The 17524-nt window shown below is 41.2% G+C and overlaps 1 protein-coding gene across 1 annotated transcript in view; it reads left to right on the forward strand.

Moving 5' to 3' along the window:
* FSTL4 (follistatin like 4) overlaps nucleotides 1-17524 on the forward strand; it is an 865477-nt gene that overhangs the window by 820319 nt on the left and 27634 nt on the right. Inside the window, 3 exon segments of the mRNA XM_048861817.2 lie at nucleotides 31-151; nucleotides 15033-15194; nucleotides 16175-16309. Of these exon segments, the coding sequence (XP_048717774.2) occupies nucleotides 31-151; nucleotides 15033-15194; nucleotides 16175-16309 (418 nt within the window).

Raw genomic sequence — 17524 nt, forward strand, 5'->3', positions numbered from 1 at the left:
GGCCTCTTTCTTGTCTTTGGTTACCTATAGGATTTTGGAGAAGATGATTCCCTCTACATCACCAAGGTAACAACTATTCACATGGGCAATTACACCTGTCACGCCTACGGCTATGAAGAGCTGTATCAGACCCACATCCTTCAGGTGAATGGTTAGTAAATGGCATATATGACAATCCACTGAAAACGTTCCTGTAAGCAATGCTGAATGTTAATCTTGTTCTCACAGAGTTATGAAATGGAGCATGTCGAATTTTCTCTGTAAAAGGAAAAAACACAGCTCTTGGTTTGCACATTCACATCATCATACTGTGCTATGTTAGTATTCGTCAGCTAAGAATCTGGCTCTTTGGATTCCACAGTGAAGAGAAACTATTCAACAACTATAAACATCTTTCTGAGTGATCACGTAGGGACAGATTCTGACATTCTTACTCTGATGTAATAGCACCTTACTTCTTAAAGAGTGCTGTGGAGTAGAACTCCAGCAGAGAAGAGCTTATATTCACTTGTGAATCACCTTTTTGCTTTCCCAAGGCTAGTGGCTGGATTGGCCCCCAGCATAGTTTAAAACAGCATAAGAGCATTCTGCCCCAATTCCTCCTTGCCCTTAACTGTCCCATACCTGGAGGAAGGAGGAGTGAAAGAGTCAGCTCTTCACCACTGGCTAATCCTCGGCCGTCCCTTTAAGGCAACTGTCTGGCTGATCGGTGCTACTGAGGAACTGGTGGATCTGGCTCACTGACTTCATTCATTCACAGTGAGTAAGGTATATTCAACTTGAGCATCAGATTCAGACTTTGGCCCCACACATGGATATCCTTTAGAAGGCCCTTAGCTCCCCAACTCATGCAATGTAACAATTTGTTTAAACACTCTGGGCCTGATTTTCCAGAGCCTTTCCCCTGTGCCATCATTTACAAAGTGGATGTTACTTCCCCCATATGCAAAGTGGATGTTACTACTACTGTCTGGATTTGATAGCGTTTCATATTCTCTTGGCACTGTTGAAAATGATCATTGTTAGTGCACAGACTGATACACTCTAGCTTCAGCCAATATATTAATTTGGCCAGAGAATCAAATTTTTTGCAAAATATAGCTGTGTTTACTCCACTCCACCTGAATGAATACTTGTGTGTCTGATATTTTAAGGGCTTTAGTTTTGTGGAAATATTTTGTCACAACAAATTATTTTTACAGGAGCATCCTTAATGAGCTGTGCACTTTCCAGACATTCAAAAAGAGACATAGCCTGAGAGCAGCGAAGGACAGAAAAATACAGACAGATCATAGAATCATAGAATATCAGGGTTGGAAGGGACCCCTGAAGGTCATCTAGTCCAACCCCCTGCTCGAAGCAGGACCAATTCCCAGTTAAATCATCCCAGCCAGGGCTTTGTCAAGCCGGACCTTAAAAACCTCTAAGGAAGGAGATTCTACCACCTCCCTAGGTAACGCATTCCAGTGTTTCACCACCCTCTTAGTGAAAAAGCTTTTCCTAATATCCAATCTAAACCTCCCCCACTGCAACTTGAGACCATTACTCCTCGTTCTGTCATCTGCTACCATTGAGAACAGTCTAGAGCCATCCTCTTTGGAACCCCCTTTCAGATAGTTGAAAGCAGCTATCAAATCCCCCCTCATTCTTCTCTTCTGCAGGCTAAACAATCCCAGCTCCCTCAGCCTCTCCTCATAAGTCATGTGTTCTAGACCCCTAATCATTTTTGTTGCCCTTCACTGGACTCTCTCCAATTTATCCACATCCTTCTTGTAGTGTGGGGCCCAAAACTGGACACAGTACTCCAGATGAGGCCTCACCAATGTCGAATAGAGGGGAACGATCACGTCCCTCGATCTGCTTGCTATGCCCCTACTTATACATCCCAAAATGCCATTGGCCTTCTTGGCAACAAGGGCACACTGCTGACTCATATCCAGCTTCTCGTCCACTGTCACCCCTAGGTCCTTTTCCGCAGAACTGCTGCCTAGCCATTCGGTCCCTAGTCTGTAGCGGTGCATTGGATTCTTCCATCATAAGTGCAGGACCCTGCACTTATCCTTATTGAACCTCATCAGATTTCTTTTGGCCCAATCCTCCAATTTGTCTAGGTCCTTCTGTATCCTATCCCTCCCCTCCAGCGTATCTACCACTCCTCCCAGTTTAGTATCATCCGCAAATTTGCTGAGAGTGCAATCCACACCATCCTCCAGATCATTTATGAAGATATTGAACAAAACCGGCCCCAGGACCGACCCTTGGGGCACTCCACTTGATACCAGCTGCCAACTAGACATGGAGCCATTGATCACTATCCATTGAGCCCGACAATCTAGCCAGCTTTCTACCCACCTTATAGTGCATTCATCCAGCCCATACTTCCTTAACTTGCTGACAAGAATACTGTGGGAGACCGTGTCAAAAGCCTTGCTAAAGTCAAGAAACAATACATCCACTGCTTTCCCTTCATCCACAGAACCAGTAATCTCATCATAAAAGGCGATTAGATTAGTCAGGCATGACCTTCCCTTGGTGAATCCATGCTGGCTGTTCCTGATCACTTTCCTCTCATGCAAGTGCTTCAGGATTGATTCTTTGAGGACCTGCTCCATGATTTTTCCAGGGACTGAGGTGAGGCTGACTGGCCTGTAGTTCCCTGGATCCTCCTTCTTCCCTTTTTTAAAGATTGGCACTACATTAGCCTTTTTCCAGTCATCCGGGACTTCCCCGGTTCGCCACGAGTTTTCAAAGATAATGGCCAATGGCTCTGCAATCACAGCCGCCAATTCCTTCAGCACTCTCGGATGCAACTCGTCCGGCCCCATGGACTTGTGCACGTCCAGCTTTTCTAAATCAGTAGGTGGAGGTTAAAGCAAAGTGAAATAATAAATAGGAATTTTTATGCAAGTCAACTAAAGCCATAGTTGGGCTCTTGGGAAACTTAAGTATGATCAGGGTAGGGGCCTTGTGGATAAGTTCAGGGAGGTCTGTCTCCAAGCTATCATCTGGTGGGTCAAGATACCCTGACCAACAAAGAAAAGTGGGATTGGGGAGGAGAGTAGTTCTCTTTTCTCTATGGCAAGTCTACAGATTTCTGGGGAGGTAAGCCACAGCCTGCAGCCAGCTGTCCCCAAGCTCAGTATCTTTTTCTTCAACATATCTCCACTGCTACAATGATCACCACCCCCCACAACACACCTTTCAAGATCTGTGGGTCCTACACATGCCTAACATGTGATATACCTCATCCAATGCACTAAATGCCCCAATAATAACTATGTGGGTGAAACCAGACAACCACTATGCTCTCAAATGAACTCACACAGGAAAATAATAAGACAAAAATAGCCTATCACCTGTGGGTGAACACTTTTCACAAAGCAATCACTCTATATCTGCCCTATTAGTCCCCATGCTCCAAGGAAACCTGCACAACACTTTCAGAAGATGAACTGAGAGCTCAAATTCATAAGTTTGCTAGACACTAAAAATCATGGTCTTAATAAAGACCGTGGATTTATGGCTTATTACAACAATCTGTAATCCACTAACCCTCTTTTTTGTCCTATGACTCCAAGGATGTTAAAGGCCACTTCACCTTGAATGGTCCCTTAGAATATGTGCTAACTTCTTATACTAAATTATCTGTTCCACCTTGTATTTAGCTGTGACACCCTAAGTTCCTTTTCCAAACCTGAAGAAGAGCTCTGTGTAGCTTAAAAGCATGTTCCTCTCACCAACAGAAGTTGGTCCAGTAAAAGATATTACCTCAACCACTTTGTCTATATTTTTCCCAGCATTGTTTGTATCTTCACCTGCCTTTTTCTGGAGCTGTTTTTTCCCTGGGTAACTGCTTCATTCTTCCAGAAGGTTGCCTCATCTTCCTTTCATCTTCTCAGAATGAGCTGGTTTGGTTTATGTAGGCCCAGCCGTCTCTGAAAGATTGTTTAACTGGACTCAGGTGCTTTTTTTTTCTTCCTCCCCTTCCCCTGCAAATGACAGTTCATTCTGTTGCAAGATCATACAACGCACAGGGGCAGGCCAAATGGAAGAAGCTTGCAGGTCGTTTGACTGGAATCTATCCTAATGTTTATGGACAATAATTTCTCATCTTTTGGTATGGTAACTTGCAATGTCTTAGAATAAAGATAACTAGAATGAGTGAGAATAGGTTTCCTTTCTCAAAATGTTACTTGTGAGATGACTGGCAGGTGGGAAAAAAGCAGACTAACAACGTAATCTTTTGTACATTATATGATGTATTATGAGCTTTGAATGGAGTTTAGTTGGCAGGCAACAATGTAGACTTTGTCATTACTTAGAATTCAAGGCCCAAAGGCTTTTGAAACTAAAACCTAAATGCAAAGATTAAAGGAAGTGGGATTTTTCAGTCAGTGGTTCTAATGAGAGGCATACTCAAGCTTGTCTCTCAGATGTAACTTGTTGGGAGGGATGTGTGGTATTTGTGGATGAACGTGCTGGGGGGGGGGAGAGTTTTGCAGATTAGCTCTGAAGTTTTTCTTATCGAAAGGAGGGCTTCACATTACAACTTTCATCTTCGTTTGCCTTGTAATGTTGTAAAGTGCCCTCCCCAAATACTAATATTAAAGTCATGTGCACTCATGTCAAAGAGAACCACAAGTTTGACCTAGTAATACTCTAGTCTGTAGAAATCTTTGTCTTACGCAGTGTCCCGTATTCCCATGTGAGCTCTTGAGCTTTGCAAAGCTGCTTTGTTGTAGTTCTTAATGTGCTTGGCTACTCTCCCACATCATTAAAACTCTGCTTTTATACTTGAGTGATTACTTGTTCCAGCATCTGATGTTGGGGCAATGGAACAAAAACTGATGACAGAAATATGCTGCTTCATCAAAAGAAGACATTGTGGGTGTCCCAAGACACAGTACATCTCAGGAATTTCTTGTCTTTTTACTTAACAGTTAGGGAGAAATTCTGGAAATTCCCCAGGGAAGCAGAGAAGAGGAAAGGAGCAGAACTGTAGCTGCTGAGTTGAGATCCCATGAGTCATTCTGCCTACATGGGTACTTGCAGGCAGAATGGCTTAGGAGTGCCAGGGTACTGCACTCAGCAACAGCAATGCTTCAGAAGAGGGTAGCATGTGATTCCCACTGCCCTGCACCTGCTGCTACTTGCAGTGAAACACGTAGGTAGGAGGCTTGAATCTTGATTGTGCTCACAACCCAAACGATTGCACACCTTTGGAGCCATGGAGCTCCACCAGGTAAACCCGCTGTACCCCTCATGCCCATAGGCAGAGAGGGAATGTTAGAAGCAGTCAGATATGTCAGTGATGTCTTATATGTACCTATTTAAACCAGTGGTTTAAACCTCATGATTTGAGGACTTCAATAGCTCCACGTGCTGCCCCCGCCCTGAGCACCAGCTCCGCCCTCCCATTGCTTGGTTCCCAGCCAATGGGAACTGGGGGGCGGTGCCTGCGGGCGAAAGCTGTACGGAGCCGCTTGCACACCTCCACCTAGGAGCCGGACCTGCTGCTGGCTGTTGCAGTCCATGGTGCCAGTACAGGTGGGAAGCCTGCCTCTGCAGCCCTGCTGCACCGTTGACTGGGAGCCACTGGAGGTAAGGCCCCAATCCCCTGCCCCAGCCCTGAGCACCCCCAAACCCGGAGCCCCCTCCTACACCCAAAACTCCTTATCCCCAACCTCACCCCAGAGCTGCAGCCCCAGTTCAGAGCCCTGACCCCCCTCCCGCACCCAAACCCCCAGCCCCAGCCCAGAGCCCCTCCCACACCCCAAATCCCTCATCCCCATCCTCATCCAATGGGTCATGGGCATCAACAATTTTCTTCAGCTGGGTCACCAGAAAAAAAGTTTGAACACCACTGATTTAAACTCTTCATGGTAGCTCCCTGCACCCTTCTACTGCAACTCTAGCATACTAGAGATGGGCAGAGAAAGATAATTCCATTCCACAGAGGATTCTGATATTCTGAAATTTGGTTTTGTCCCAGTTTGGGAAAATAACCCCAAATCCTGGAATTTCTCCATGAAAGGCAATGGAACCTTGATGCTGGGTCAGTCCCTCATGGGACCCGGGAACCCTCAGAGCCTGAAAGTGTGGGCTTCCAAGGAATCATAGGCTGCTGAAGACTCAGGCAGACAAGCTAGAAGGAAAACCAGCCTGGCAGGCTGGTTTCTGCCATAACCCAACCTGGGTTCCATAAGAACTTAATTGAAATTAAACTGTCCCCATGGAACTTTTTGATTTTTGACAAATCAGCAAATTCAAAATGAGAAAAATATTTAGCTGGTATATTTGCAACTGACTCTATTCATGACCACAATGCAGCCCGAAGGGAATATTTGAACCACTGACATTTTTCCTGTTACAAAACCCAAACCCCTACAGACGGTAATACCCAAGGAGGTAATACCTCAGAAATATGAAGTGTATTCTTTTTGAGAAAACCATGATTGAAAGGGGCATCGAAACATTGCAGTGTATTTGGCCTCAGTCTATTGCAACTGAATGCTTTACAACACATCTGGTTTATTAAAGCAGTGAAGATGCATTTAACTGTAAGTAGACAAAGAAACAACGTTCCTCATCCTTCCAGGTTTAATGACCATTTTTAAGGTATTTTCGAAGACTATTATTGATACATCCTAAACAGTATTTTGGCTGAAGCTAAATTAAGTGGAAAAACAATATCCTCAAATTTACGCTCTGGGTTGATGGGGTCTGAATAATCAAATGTAATGTAATAGTGCTATGTGGTTGGTCTTTGTTTGTCTGGATTAGGATTATTGATAAAGCAACACACTTTTGTGAAAAAGCAGAAGGTTCTGAAGGATCCTAATGAAAAGAAAGGCGGCAATCTCTTGAGCACCTGCCTAAATCAGCAGCCGGTAATACTGTTAGCAGGATGGAAGCAGGGGGGGATGAAGTTGTTTCTTCAGGGGCACATGTGGTACTTAGTATATTTGCAGGCCTTCATGTCCTCTTTCAGATCTCATTTGGCAATATCAGCAAGCAACAAAGAAAGGAACAAACTTATGTTCTGCTCTGCTACTCTAAATCATTCCACGATTAACATGCCAGGCCGGTTTTTGTATTATTTCTTTCCTTTGCACTCAGTCAGTCATTGCTTTCCTATTTAATGATGTATTGATTTAACACATCCCCTGTCACATCCTGGCACATATATGCAACAGTTCTAAATGCATAGTTACAACTATACCCAATAAGCATGCGCAGTTCCAGTTTTCAAAACATGTTTCCTCTGTTCTTTTTCTCCACTTAATTTTATACAAGGAAATGCCTTTGGCCCCAGTGTATACTCCATCCAACCAGAAACACCAATCTTCTGATTAACTTCAGGAATCTCCTTTGTCTCTTTTAGGAATGTAACATTGCCATGTGATGCCACATTGATTAGGTTAAAGATAGGCATGAATCATGAAGTTCAGATCCTAATCCAGATCCAAACATCTCCCAAAGTTAAATGTTGTTCAAATGCAGGGTTTAGTTTGGGGCCGATCTCTGTTAGTTAAATGTATTACAGGATAATCTCATTTATTGCAAATCCACCTCTGGAAACGTTTCATTTCACCTAACCACGTTAATAAACTGTTCACACTAGTTCCCTTTTTGTCACAGTGAAGATGGCTGCATTCCAGAGAGAATGTCACTGTCTGAAGACAAAGATCCTTTCCAGAATCTCATTTGAATCTTAGAATAAACATAGGTTTAGTTTCACATTACTGCTAATTGTAACACAATGTTTCCCTTTCTATCCAAATATATATGAGCAAAAGAAAGAAAAACATGTTTCCTCAGGCCTCTCTTTCAATTATTTGATTGGTTTTCTACTTCATTAGGTCAGATAATTTTGTTTTGCCTCTAATGACACACCACACATATACTTCCATTACAGGAAGCTTCAGCTGTAAGATATATTAATGGTTCTATGGCTTTGTAGCATGCTGTTAGGCTCTTTTTTTGTTGCTTTTGACCCAACCATGCTTCAAAGACGTTATTGTTCTTGACACAAATCCACAAAGGGACTTAGGGGCTGTAATGCTCAGCATTGCAGCATCAAGCTTTTAAATGCTTAGCCACCCCGTGGACTCCATGAACCCTGGATGAGGCATGGGGAAAGAGAATTGTCTAAGAATGGGATCCACCAAAGCCAGCACTTCAGATGGGGAGCAACCTAACACAGCCAATAGCAAATGCTGAGGCGAGGGATGTGTCCTCCTAAACCTGATCCCCATGCCTAAGAAATTAGGTACCTAAGTTTGAGCTGGAGGGAAGTGCCTATTTTCTCTTGAGATCCAGAGCCGTGGACCTCTCCTGAAGTCTGGTGCCTAAGCTGTGTCTTGTAAGAACAGCAGAGACAATACTTAACTCCATACAAACTAGCTGGTTGAGGGGGTGAAGGGGCAGCGGAGCGGGGGGGGCTCCCTTATAACCTTTATTCCAAAGGTAAGGCCACTCACCTGGGATGCTGGCACCCCAATTCAATTCCCCCCTCTGCCTGATGAGGAGAAAGGATTTCAGTTTGGGTTTCCTACCTCCCCAGTGAGTGCCCTAGCCACAGGACTAATGAGTCAGTCTCAGTCTCTCTCTGGCTCAGTGCATGTTTATTTATTAATGGAACAGCTTCAACAGGAGTTGAATATCCCATAGTTCCACCTCGGAATATCCCATAGTTCCACGTCCTGGATGAGTGCCTTAACCATTGGGTTAAAGGCTATAAGAGAGTCCTACTCTATCACCCGCACCCCCCACCAGCACATTTTGTCTGAAGTTAGGCATGCTCTGAGAACGCCTATTGGGTGAGGCCCCACAGGTGAGATAGGCAGGGCAACATCTAGTATACCTACTTTGAGGATCTGCTGGGGCTTAGGCCTCACGCACCAGAACAAAGGCAGCAGTGCGTATACCCAGAGGCAGAAACCCTAACCACCTCAAGAACTTTAACAGTAGAAATGTAGTCAACTCCAGGGTTAGGTGGCACCCTACCGGGCTTTTGAGGATCATGGTGGATGTGGGCCTTTGTCTTCTTGTTTTTGTAATCCGAGGCTTGGGGACCTCAGTGCAATGTTTAGCTGCATTTTTCTTAACATCAGCCCCTGGGTGCAGGCTAATGGTTTCATAACTTTGCAGTTCTGTAAATGATTCCCAAGGATCTCAGAGCACTTCACAGGCATTAATGAATGAAGACTCAGACCTATGATGTAGTAAGCATTGTCCCCATTTTACGTAGGCAGAAACAGGGCACAGACAATTTGAATGACTTATCCAGGGTGTCAAGTTTCCTCCCCCACTCTGAACTCTAGGGTACCGATGTGGGGACCTGCATGAAAAACCTCCTAAGCTTATCTTTACCAGCTTAGGTCAAAACTTCCCCAAGGTACAAAATATTACACCCGTTATCCTTGGAATGGCCGCTACCACCACCAAACTAATACTGGTTACTGGGGAAGAGCTGTTTGGACGCGTCCTTCCCCCCAAAATACTTCCCAAAACCTTGCACCCCACTTCCTGGACAAGGTTTGGTAAAAAGCCTCACCAATTTGCCTAGGTGACTACAGACCCAGACCCTTGGATCTTAAGGGCAATGAACAATCCTCCCAACACTTGCACCCCCCCTTTCCTGGGAAATGTTGGATAAAAAGCCTCACCAATTTGCATAGGTGACCACAGACCCAAACCCTTGGATCTGAGAACAATGAAAAAGCATTCAGTTTTTACAAGAAGACTTTTAATAAAAAATAGAAGTAAATAGAAATAAAGAAATCCCCCCTGTAAAATCAGGATGGTAGATATCTTACAGGGTAATTAGATTCAAAAACATAGAGAACCCCTCTAGGCAAAACCTTAAGTTACAAAAAAGATACACAGACAGAAATAGTTATTCTATTCAGCACAATGCTTTTCTCAGCCATTTAAAGAAATCATAATCTAACACATACCTAGCTAGATTACTTACTAAAAGTTCTAAGACTCCATTCCTGTTCTGTCCCTGGCAAGAAGCAGCATACAGACAGACACAGACCCTTTGTTTCTCTCCCTCCTCCCAGCTTTTGAAAGTATCTTGTCTCCTCATTGGTCATTTTGGTCAGGTGCCAGCGAGGTTACCTTTAGCTTCTTAACCCTTTACAGGTGAGAGGAGCTTTCCCCTGGCCAGGAGGGATTTCAAAGGGGTTTACCCTTCCCTTTATATTTATGACACAGGGTCAAGCAGAAAGTCAGTGGCAGAGCCGGGAATGAAACCCGCATTTCCTGACTTCCAGTTTAGACTGTGAGTCCCCTCTCATAGGGAACATCAAGGGTGGTATATGGTTAGCATTTCCACATATGCAGTATTAATATGGCTTGGGGGGAACTGATCAGCATTCACATCACACTCCCCATTGGTACCTAGCCCAGACCAGGGAAGCTAATGATCCAACCAGCAGACCAAATTCAGTGATGAATCGTGGTCACATTTTACCTAAGGCACACTTAGAAATACCACCAATGACATGGTCAAAGAGTTTATTAACAGTGAAATGTAAATAAAGTCTGATGCTAGTTTTGATGTGTATGCATAAGAAAGCTAGTACAAGGAAGGATATACAGGCTTGGATAAACTATGTCAGCTAACATCCTTTATGCCACAAGCATAAAGGCACCTGCCACAAAAATCTCAACACCATATGTAGTGGCTATGTGGCACATGTAACGTGTGATCTGATGTGTCTGTATCTCATGATTTGTATAGCAGTGGCAAAAGCAGAGAGCAAATATACATACACTAGCTTGCTCCTAATGTCTTATGAAGAAATGAACATGTTGAAGGATCTAAAATTAAAACCAATCCATCCACATTGTCCTTGCAAATAGATCTTTGATAGGAAGAGTACTTGGAAATGTTTTTTCTTTTCCATTTCCTGAAATCACATGAAAATTCTGTACTGCATATGTTGAGTTTAGTGGGAGAAAAAGCAGTTTATCATTTCTAACAAAAAGATTTTGCTGAGGATAAAGACACTTGTAAAATTGTAATCAGCTACAAAAACTGATAGTTTGCAAATCAAGAGACCGCTGGGTGTAGAGAATAATTTTCCTTTGTTTCTATGCTCTGAAAAACATCAGCATAACTCACAATAATGTGTTCCTTGAATACAGTTTCCATAGGTAGTTGGCTCTTCAGCTCAATTATGAGGATCCTCTAGGAAAATTTGCCAGCAGTGGAGACATGTTTTGAACAATGCAATGTTTTGTTGTGTGGCATTTAACTGAAAAGAGAGAGGGCTGCAGAGCCTTTTCATTTGCGAACTGAAAGAATTAAAACATATGAGGAATGATTAATCCATTCATTAAAATAATCACTAAAGCACATATATACTATAGCAGCAATGTATTGCTTTGGGGCTTGATTTGGTCATCCTTATTCATAGCGACTTGCACCTTATTACTGTGAGCTCTTCTACAGAAATGAATGGGTCTACTCACAACGTAAGACGGCATGAGTAAGGATGGCAGAATCAGGCCCTTTGCAGACAAGTCTATTTAGCGAATCTCTCTATTGCATGAGTCCTGTTCCTTTACAACTTTGTTTAATATAATGGCATTTTTATGTTGCCTTTTGCTGTAGACATAGTATCATTTTGGAGATATATATTCACAAAGGGAAATGGCAAACTATAGTCCATATATTCCAAAGTCTTACGCTGATATCTTTGCCAGTTTAAGAACAAATGTGCTTACCTGGACAGTACTAATTTGTAGCAAGGACAATAGAAATGCAGTCTGTAGTTTACCGGTTATCATAAACCAGTTGCACATAATGACTTGCCTGTATAATGAATTAGGATGAGAAACGAGAAAGGCAATAAATGTTAAAATGGGGCCAGAGGAAGCAAGGTGTGGGGAAAAAGCAGGAGTAGATGCTCTTTATTTTGAAGGTGAGAGAGTAATGTGATTCCCTTATTAACCATTCTGAGAAAGATGTGCAGCAGGCCATAATTTCAAATTAAGCCAGTTTTAGTGTTGTACATTGATTCAGTGCCTAGGATACCTAGTGGCTACATTTGGCAGTGTAAATTTGTTCTAGTCTCTGGTTGCTAATAAAGTACGTGAATGCCTTTAATCCAAGTAAGCAACGTGAAGAAATAGGAAGATCCAAGTAACCTCTGCTTTGTTCATTAGTACCCTGTTCATAGAGGGCTTAAACATGCACCCTTGAAGTCAGTGAGAGTTTTGTCATTAACTTAAATGGGAATTGGATAAATCCCCGAATGATGTAGTACAATAGAGTACAATGACACCTAATCAATCTACACAGCTTTTGTGAGTGGTAACTGGGTAATATTCAGAAAGTGCTATGAATGTGTTAAAGAATGATTGCTTGAGACAGCACCACTAGATTTAGGGTAAGATTTTCACATGCACCTCAGTGACTTAGGAGTTTAAGTCCCATTTTCAAAAGTGAATTAGGCCCAGATTTTTAAAGGTATCTCAGTGTTTCTTTGCTCGGCATTGCAACACTTAACTGACTTGGGAGCGAAAGTCTTGTTTTCAGAAGTGAGGTACTTAAGAGCTTAAATCCCGTTAACTTTCAGTGAAACTCAGGCTTCTAAAGGGCAGATTTTCAAAGGCATTTAGGCACCTGACAAAGAAGATTGGTGCCTAGTGGGCTTTTCAAAATGCTTGTGTGCCAGTTGACAGGTGTCTAACTTGCTTAGGTGCTTTTGAAAGTCCGACAAGGCAACTATCTGCATGGAGGCTAAATATCTTAGCAAATCTAGCCCTTAGGAATCAAAACAAACCTCACTGACTGTCATGGGACTTAGGCTTCTTAGATGCTTTTGAAAATGGGATTTAAGCTCCTAAATCACTTTGGCTCTTTCGAAAATGTTACCCTTTGTGTGTCTCCATGAAACAAACACTGCACTCCAGGTCTTCATAAAAGTTCAGTGAGGTGATTATGTATTTCACAGGTGGGAACACTGAATCAGAGAACTTTAAAGGGTTTGTTGAAAGCTACATGGGGAATTGATATCAAGACTGGGGTTGTTGCTCAGGAGTTTCTGGCTTGCAGCCTACTGATGAGACCAGTAAGTCTCAGCTTTGTTAAGTAGTGTGCCTTCATCTAACCCTAAGGCTTTGCATTAAACAAAAGAAATCCAGCAATTGCCATGCCAAAATAAAATCTGAAATCATCAGACATGCTTGGAGATCCCTATCACAACAGTGTCCTTTGAGCAGTCAAAAGTTAAAAGGCCGTTTGAGCAGGAAATGGGCTGAAAAAACCCAGGATAATTTATATTAGAAAATATGTATCTTTCCTATCCTATGGCTTGATCCTACACCCACGGAAGTCAATGGGAGCTTTGCCATTGATTTTAATAGGAGGAGGATTAAGTCAAATGCCAATAAATCCATTTGTTTAGGAACTGCACCCTTCTAATGTTAATTGACTAAAACTAAGCTTGCTTTTTATAGTAGCCTCTACACACAGCTCTCTTGAAATATGAAATCTAAACAATTTTATACCTCTAGACAGACTATGATTAGTAGACTTGGCAGGGTCAGAAACTAAGCTTGTCAGTCTGGTTAAAAGTACTTGTGGTTTGTGTTACTTATTGCCATGGATGACAGGGCACTAATGGTGCACTGTGCTTTTTTTATGAATAGGAAATAAAATGAATCTAAATACCCAATGCATAGGTAGACTCTAAAAACATTCCTTTGTTGTAAATTCTGGAGTGGTTTTTTTTCTTCATTGCCTCTAGTCACTTGAACAGTCTTTTTCAAATCCATAAAATCAGACTTGAAGCCTTGCTTTCATGTCTGACTCCATTGAAAAGATTACTCAGAGGTGATAACTCAATACCCATTTTAGGTACCTAGTAGGCAAGGGAAAGAGAATGGAATCTTCTCTCACTAGTTATGCTCATCAAAAAGAAGCTTTAAGGAGCGTGTTGTTGAACTTAATTACTAGAACTGCCCCAAGACAGATATCAAGCACCCTAACAAGCCGTAGATAAGGTTCATTTGGTGGTGTTTCCTTCTATACCAGCTGTTAGATGAAGGTACTTTTATCATCCTGGGGCCTATGCATCCTACAGAATTGCGAGTCTTTAAACTGTTACTTCATTGACTCCCAAAATTTCCTATCTGAAAAACTAAATAATTAAAAACTTAAAAACACTTATGAAATTATTTTAAAATATTTAAACATACCAGAGTAGATAGTGAAGGAATGGTGAATGGGTAATACTAAGGTTTGTTGAATTGAGCAATGATCGCAACATGACTCAAAATCAATTAACTTGTTTGAAATTGTAATATAATTAGTAGTTCTTCCAATCAGTACACAAATGCTTCCTGCAAGAGACTGTCAATTTTTTGATACCTTCCAACTTAATCAATAATTTATAAATAGCCTACTTGCTCAGAATCTTATGTAGTAAATATTTAAGCAATTTTATTTTAATTCATTCTTAATAATTAAAAATATTGAATAGTTGCATGCCTTTTGTTGAATAAGTGCAGGCAGAGAATCCAATTCTGCTCCCACCAATTTCAGGGCAATGTTTCCAGTTTATGTTAGAGAGCAAGATCGTTAGGCCCTGAGCCAGCAAAGCATTTCAGCACATACTTAACTTTAAGCACATGAGTAATCCTTAGGTCCCAATGCGACTCTCATTGAAGCTGATGGGAGTCTTTCCAATAACTTCAGTCGGAGTTGGTTTAAGGCCTTAGTGAACAAAAAAATCAAAGGTGATTTGACTACAAAATCAGATTCAAGGATAACCTCTTGAAGTTAATTTTGGAGCATTTTTGTTTTGATTCAGTCAACAGAATACAGTAATGATTTTTCTACACTGCAACCTTAACTCTAGTTTACAATGGAAAAGAGAATGTTGTTTACTTCACAATCCTTTGGATCAGGCTTTTTCTACAACAGAGATCAAAGTCAGTGGATTACAAAGCACAAAGAGAAATGACAATTGACAGGTTAGTTTAAGATCACCAATTCCTTATTTCCACAGTGCCACCAGTGATTCGTGTATATCCCGAAACTCAGGCACAGGAACCTGGCATATCCGCAAGTCTCAAATGTCACGCAGAAGGCATTCCTAATCCCAGAATTACCTGGCTAAAAAATGGCATTGATATCATGCCAAAATTATCCAAACAACTAACACTCCTAGGTAAGGACAGAATTCTGGCTAACTTATGTACTGTTAAAAAAAAAAAAAGGAATTAAATGGTTTATGTTGTACCTAAAAATAGATGTTCTTTTTCTTTTGCTGTCACAAAAGTATGAAAATTATGTTCCATGACCTCTGTTCTTTTTTTCTATCTCTTTCTCCAGTGACTTTTCCATAAAGTACAATGTTGCTTGGTATAAACAATAACAGCATTCTATTAAAACACAATGTACCCGATTCTCCACTGCTTCGCTCATGGTTTAAATCAGGGACAATCAGAAAGGCAATATATTACATTCACTTTGTACAGGTGTAAATGACTACACAAGATGCAAGTCTATTGAGAATCAGGCTCAGACTCATGTATCTCCCTTTTCAGATTAACATCTGCAAATGAAATTATTTCTCATTGCTAATTTTAGACCCCCATTTTCAAAAGCTAACAGCGAGCAGGATCATGTGTAAATTGTACTTGCAATAGAAATATAACGAAATGAGACCTCACCTAACACACGGTTAAAAGGGTATTTTAAATGATAGTGCATTATAGGAGAACTACACAATAGGTGGGATTGTGTAGAAAACATTCACACCCTCTGCTAAAATGGTGAAAAATCAGCTTTTCATTGGTTTGATGAAAAAAATGTGTAGTATTTGTATGATTTTGTGCACCAAAAAAAAGGGGGAATTTTACAAATTTTTACTCGAGGCAAATAAGTGAGATGTTGCATTCTGTTTGGGTGTGGAATTTCACTTTATTTCTTTGTGGTAAGTCTGTATTTGACACTAGGAAAAGAAAACACTTCCATCTTCTAGCAATCCACAAACTCCTCAAAATCTCAGTTTAAACATGGAAAATATTCACAGGTAAAAACTTGTCACTTTGCAAGCCTGTAATGACAAGCCTCTTTAGGAAGCTAGGGCATTTGAACAGCTGTGTTATCACAGTGAGGAACAGTTTATGGATGTCTTCGTTGCAGCAAATGGAAGTGAACTTCATATCAGTAGTGTTCGATATGAAGACACCGGTGCCTATACATGCATTGCTAAAAATGAAGTGGGAGTGGATGAGGACATATCGTCTCTCTTCATCGAAGATTCAGCCAGGAAGACTCGTAAGCTTAATTTTTCCTTTATCTTTTTAGGAACCCACTGTTTATTTTTGTTCTAATGCTATGTGGTTTATCTGAAGTTACCATTTCCCCTCTTTAGTTTTAATCAGTTTTAACACATTCAATGGAAATGTTGCCTTAGTAAGGATTTACAGGAAGAGGCCTAACCTGAATGTAATCTGCTTTGTGTTCTTTAGTCCACATATTTGCAATTACAACTTGGTCCTGGAATCAGTCCACACAATCTGTGGAACTCCCATTGAAGCTAGGGTGAATTCTGCCCACATAGTGATTACAGAATCAGGCTCTATTTTGAGAAGATATCACATGAGGTATGATAGACGACTTACTGTATCACATCGTTGAGGGTCTTTTGTGTGTTAGGGTTGTGTTGAGATATAAGCATAGATAGCTTTACTAAAGTAACACATTGCTAATATTTTTGGCTGTAAAAGACTACAACCCAGAGATTTCTTCTAACGATTGCCTGATTTGGAAAATGAAATTTCATTGTTCTGTTTGTACAGACTTTTCCTTTTTCAAGACAATTAATACTCAAAATAGACAAATATTGGATGCCTAGAATAGTGATCTGTGAAACTGTTTTAACTTTAAGGGATGTCATCAGTTCAGATTGCTTGAATTTTTTCGTGTTCCTGTATCACATTGAAAAGAAGCAAAATGGGTTTTAAAATATTAAGATTATTTTCCATAACAAAGACAAATATTTTGCCATCCAAATCTTAGCCACTGTCTTCAGTTAGAGTGCAGCAGTGTTATATTGGCACTACCCAACATGAAATTGCAATATCGGAAGAGCTGATTGGTTGCCACTTTGGAGTAATTCTCCAGAGTGCTTCTGCAAATGACGCTTCTAAAGGTTCTGCAGATTGTACAGGTGTGGGCTGCTTAGGTCACCTCCCAAAAATACACCACATTCTGAATTAGATGTTAACAATAGATACACACACTCATGGCAATACTTGGTTCATTTAGTAGAATTGTGTATTCTTGCAAATATCAGTCACTTTCACTTGAACCTTTGGGCAAGGGAAATTATATCCTGGTGAGAAATAATTTGAAATATTACAAACTGAAATTCAATTAATATACCTAAGGATGTTGTTTGAATCCTAACTGTTGTTGCATAACATTTCCAGGGGAAATACTGGAAAGCATTTTGTTGGTATAACTATCTCTTCTAGGCTTCAGAAAGAT

This window comes from Caretta caretta, chromosome 8, assembly GCF_965140235.1.
Source record: "Caretta caretta isolate rCarCar2 chromosome 8, rCarCar1.hap1, whole genome shotgun sequence".
Classification (NCBI taxonomy): Eukaryota; Metazoa; Chordata; order Testudines; family Cheloniidae; genus Caretta; species Caretta caretta.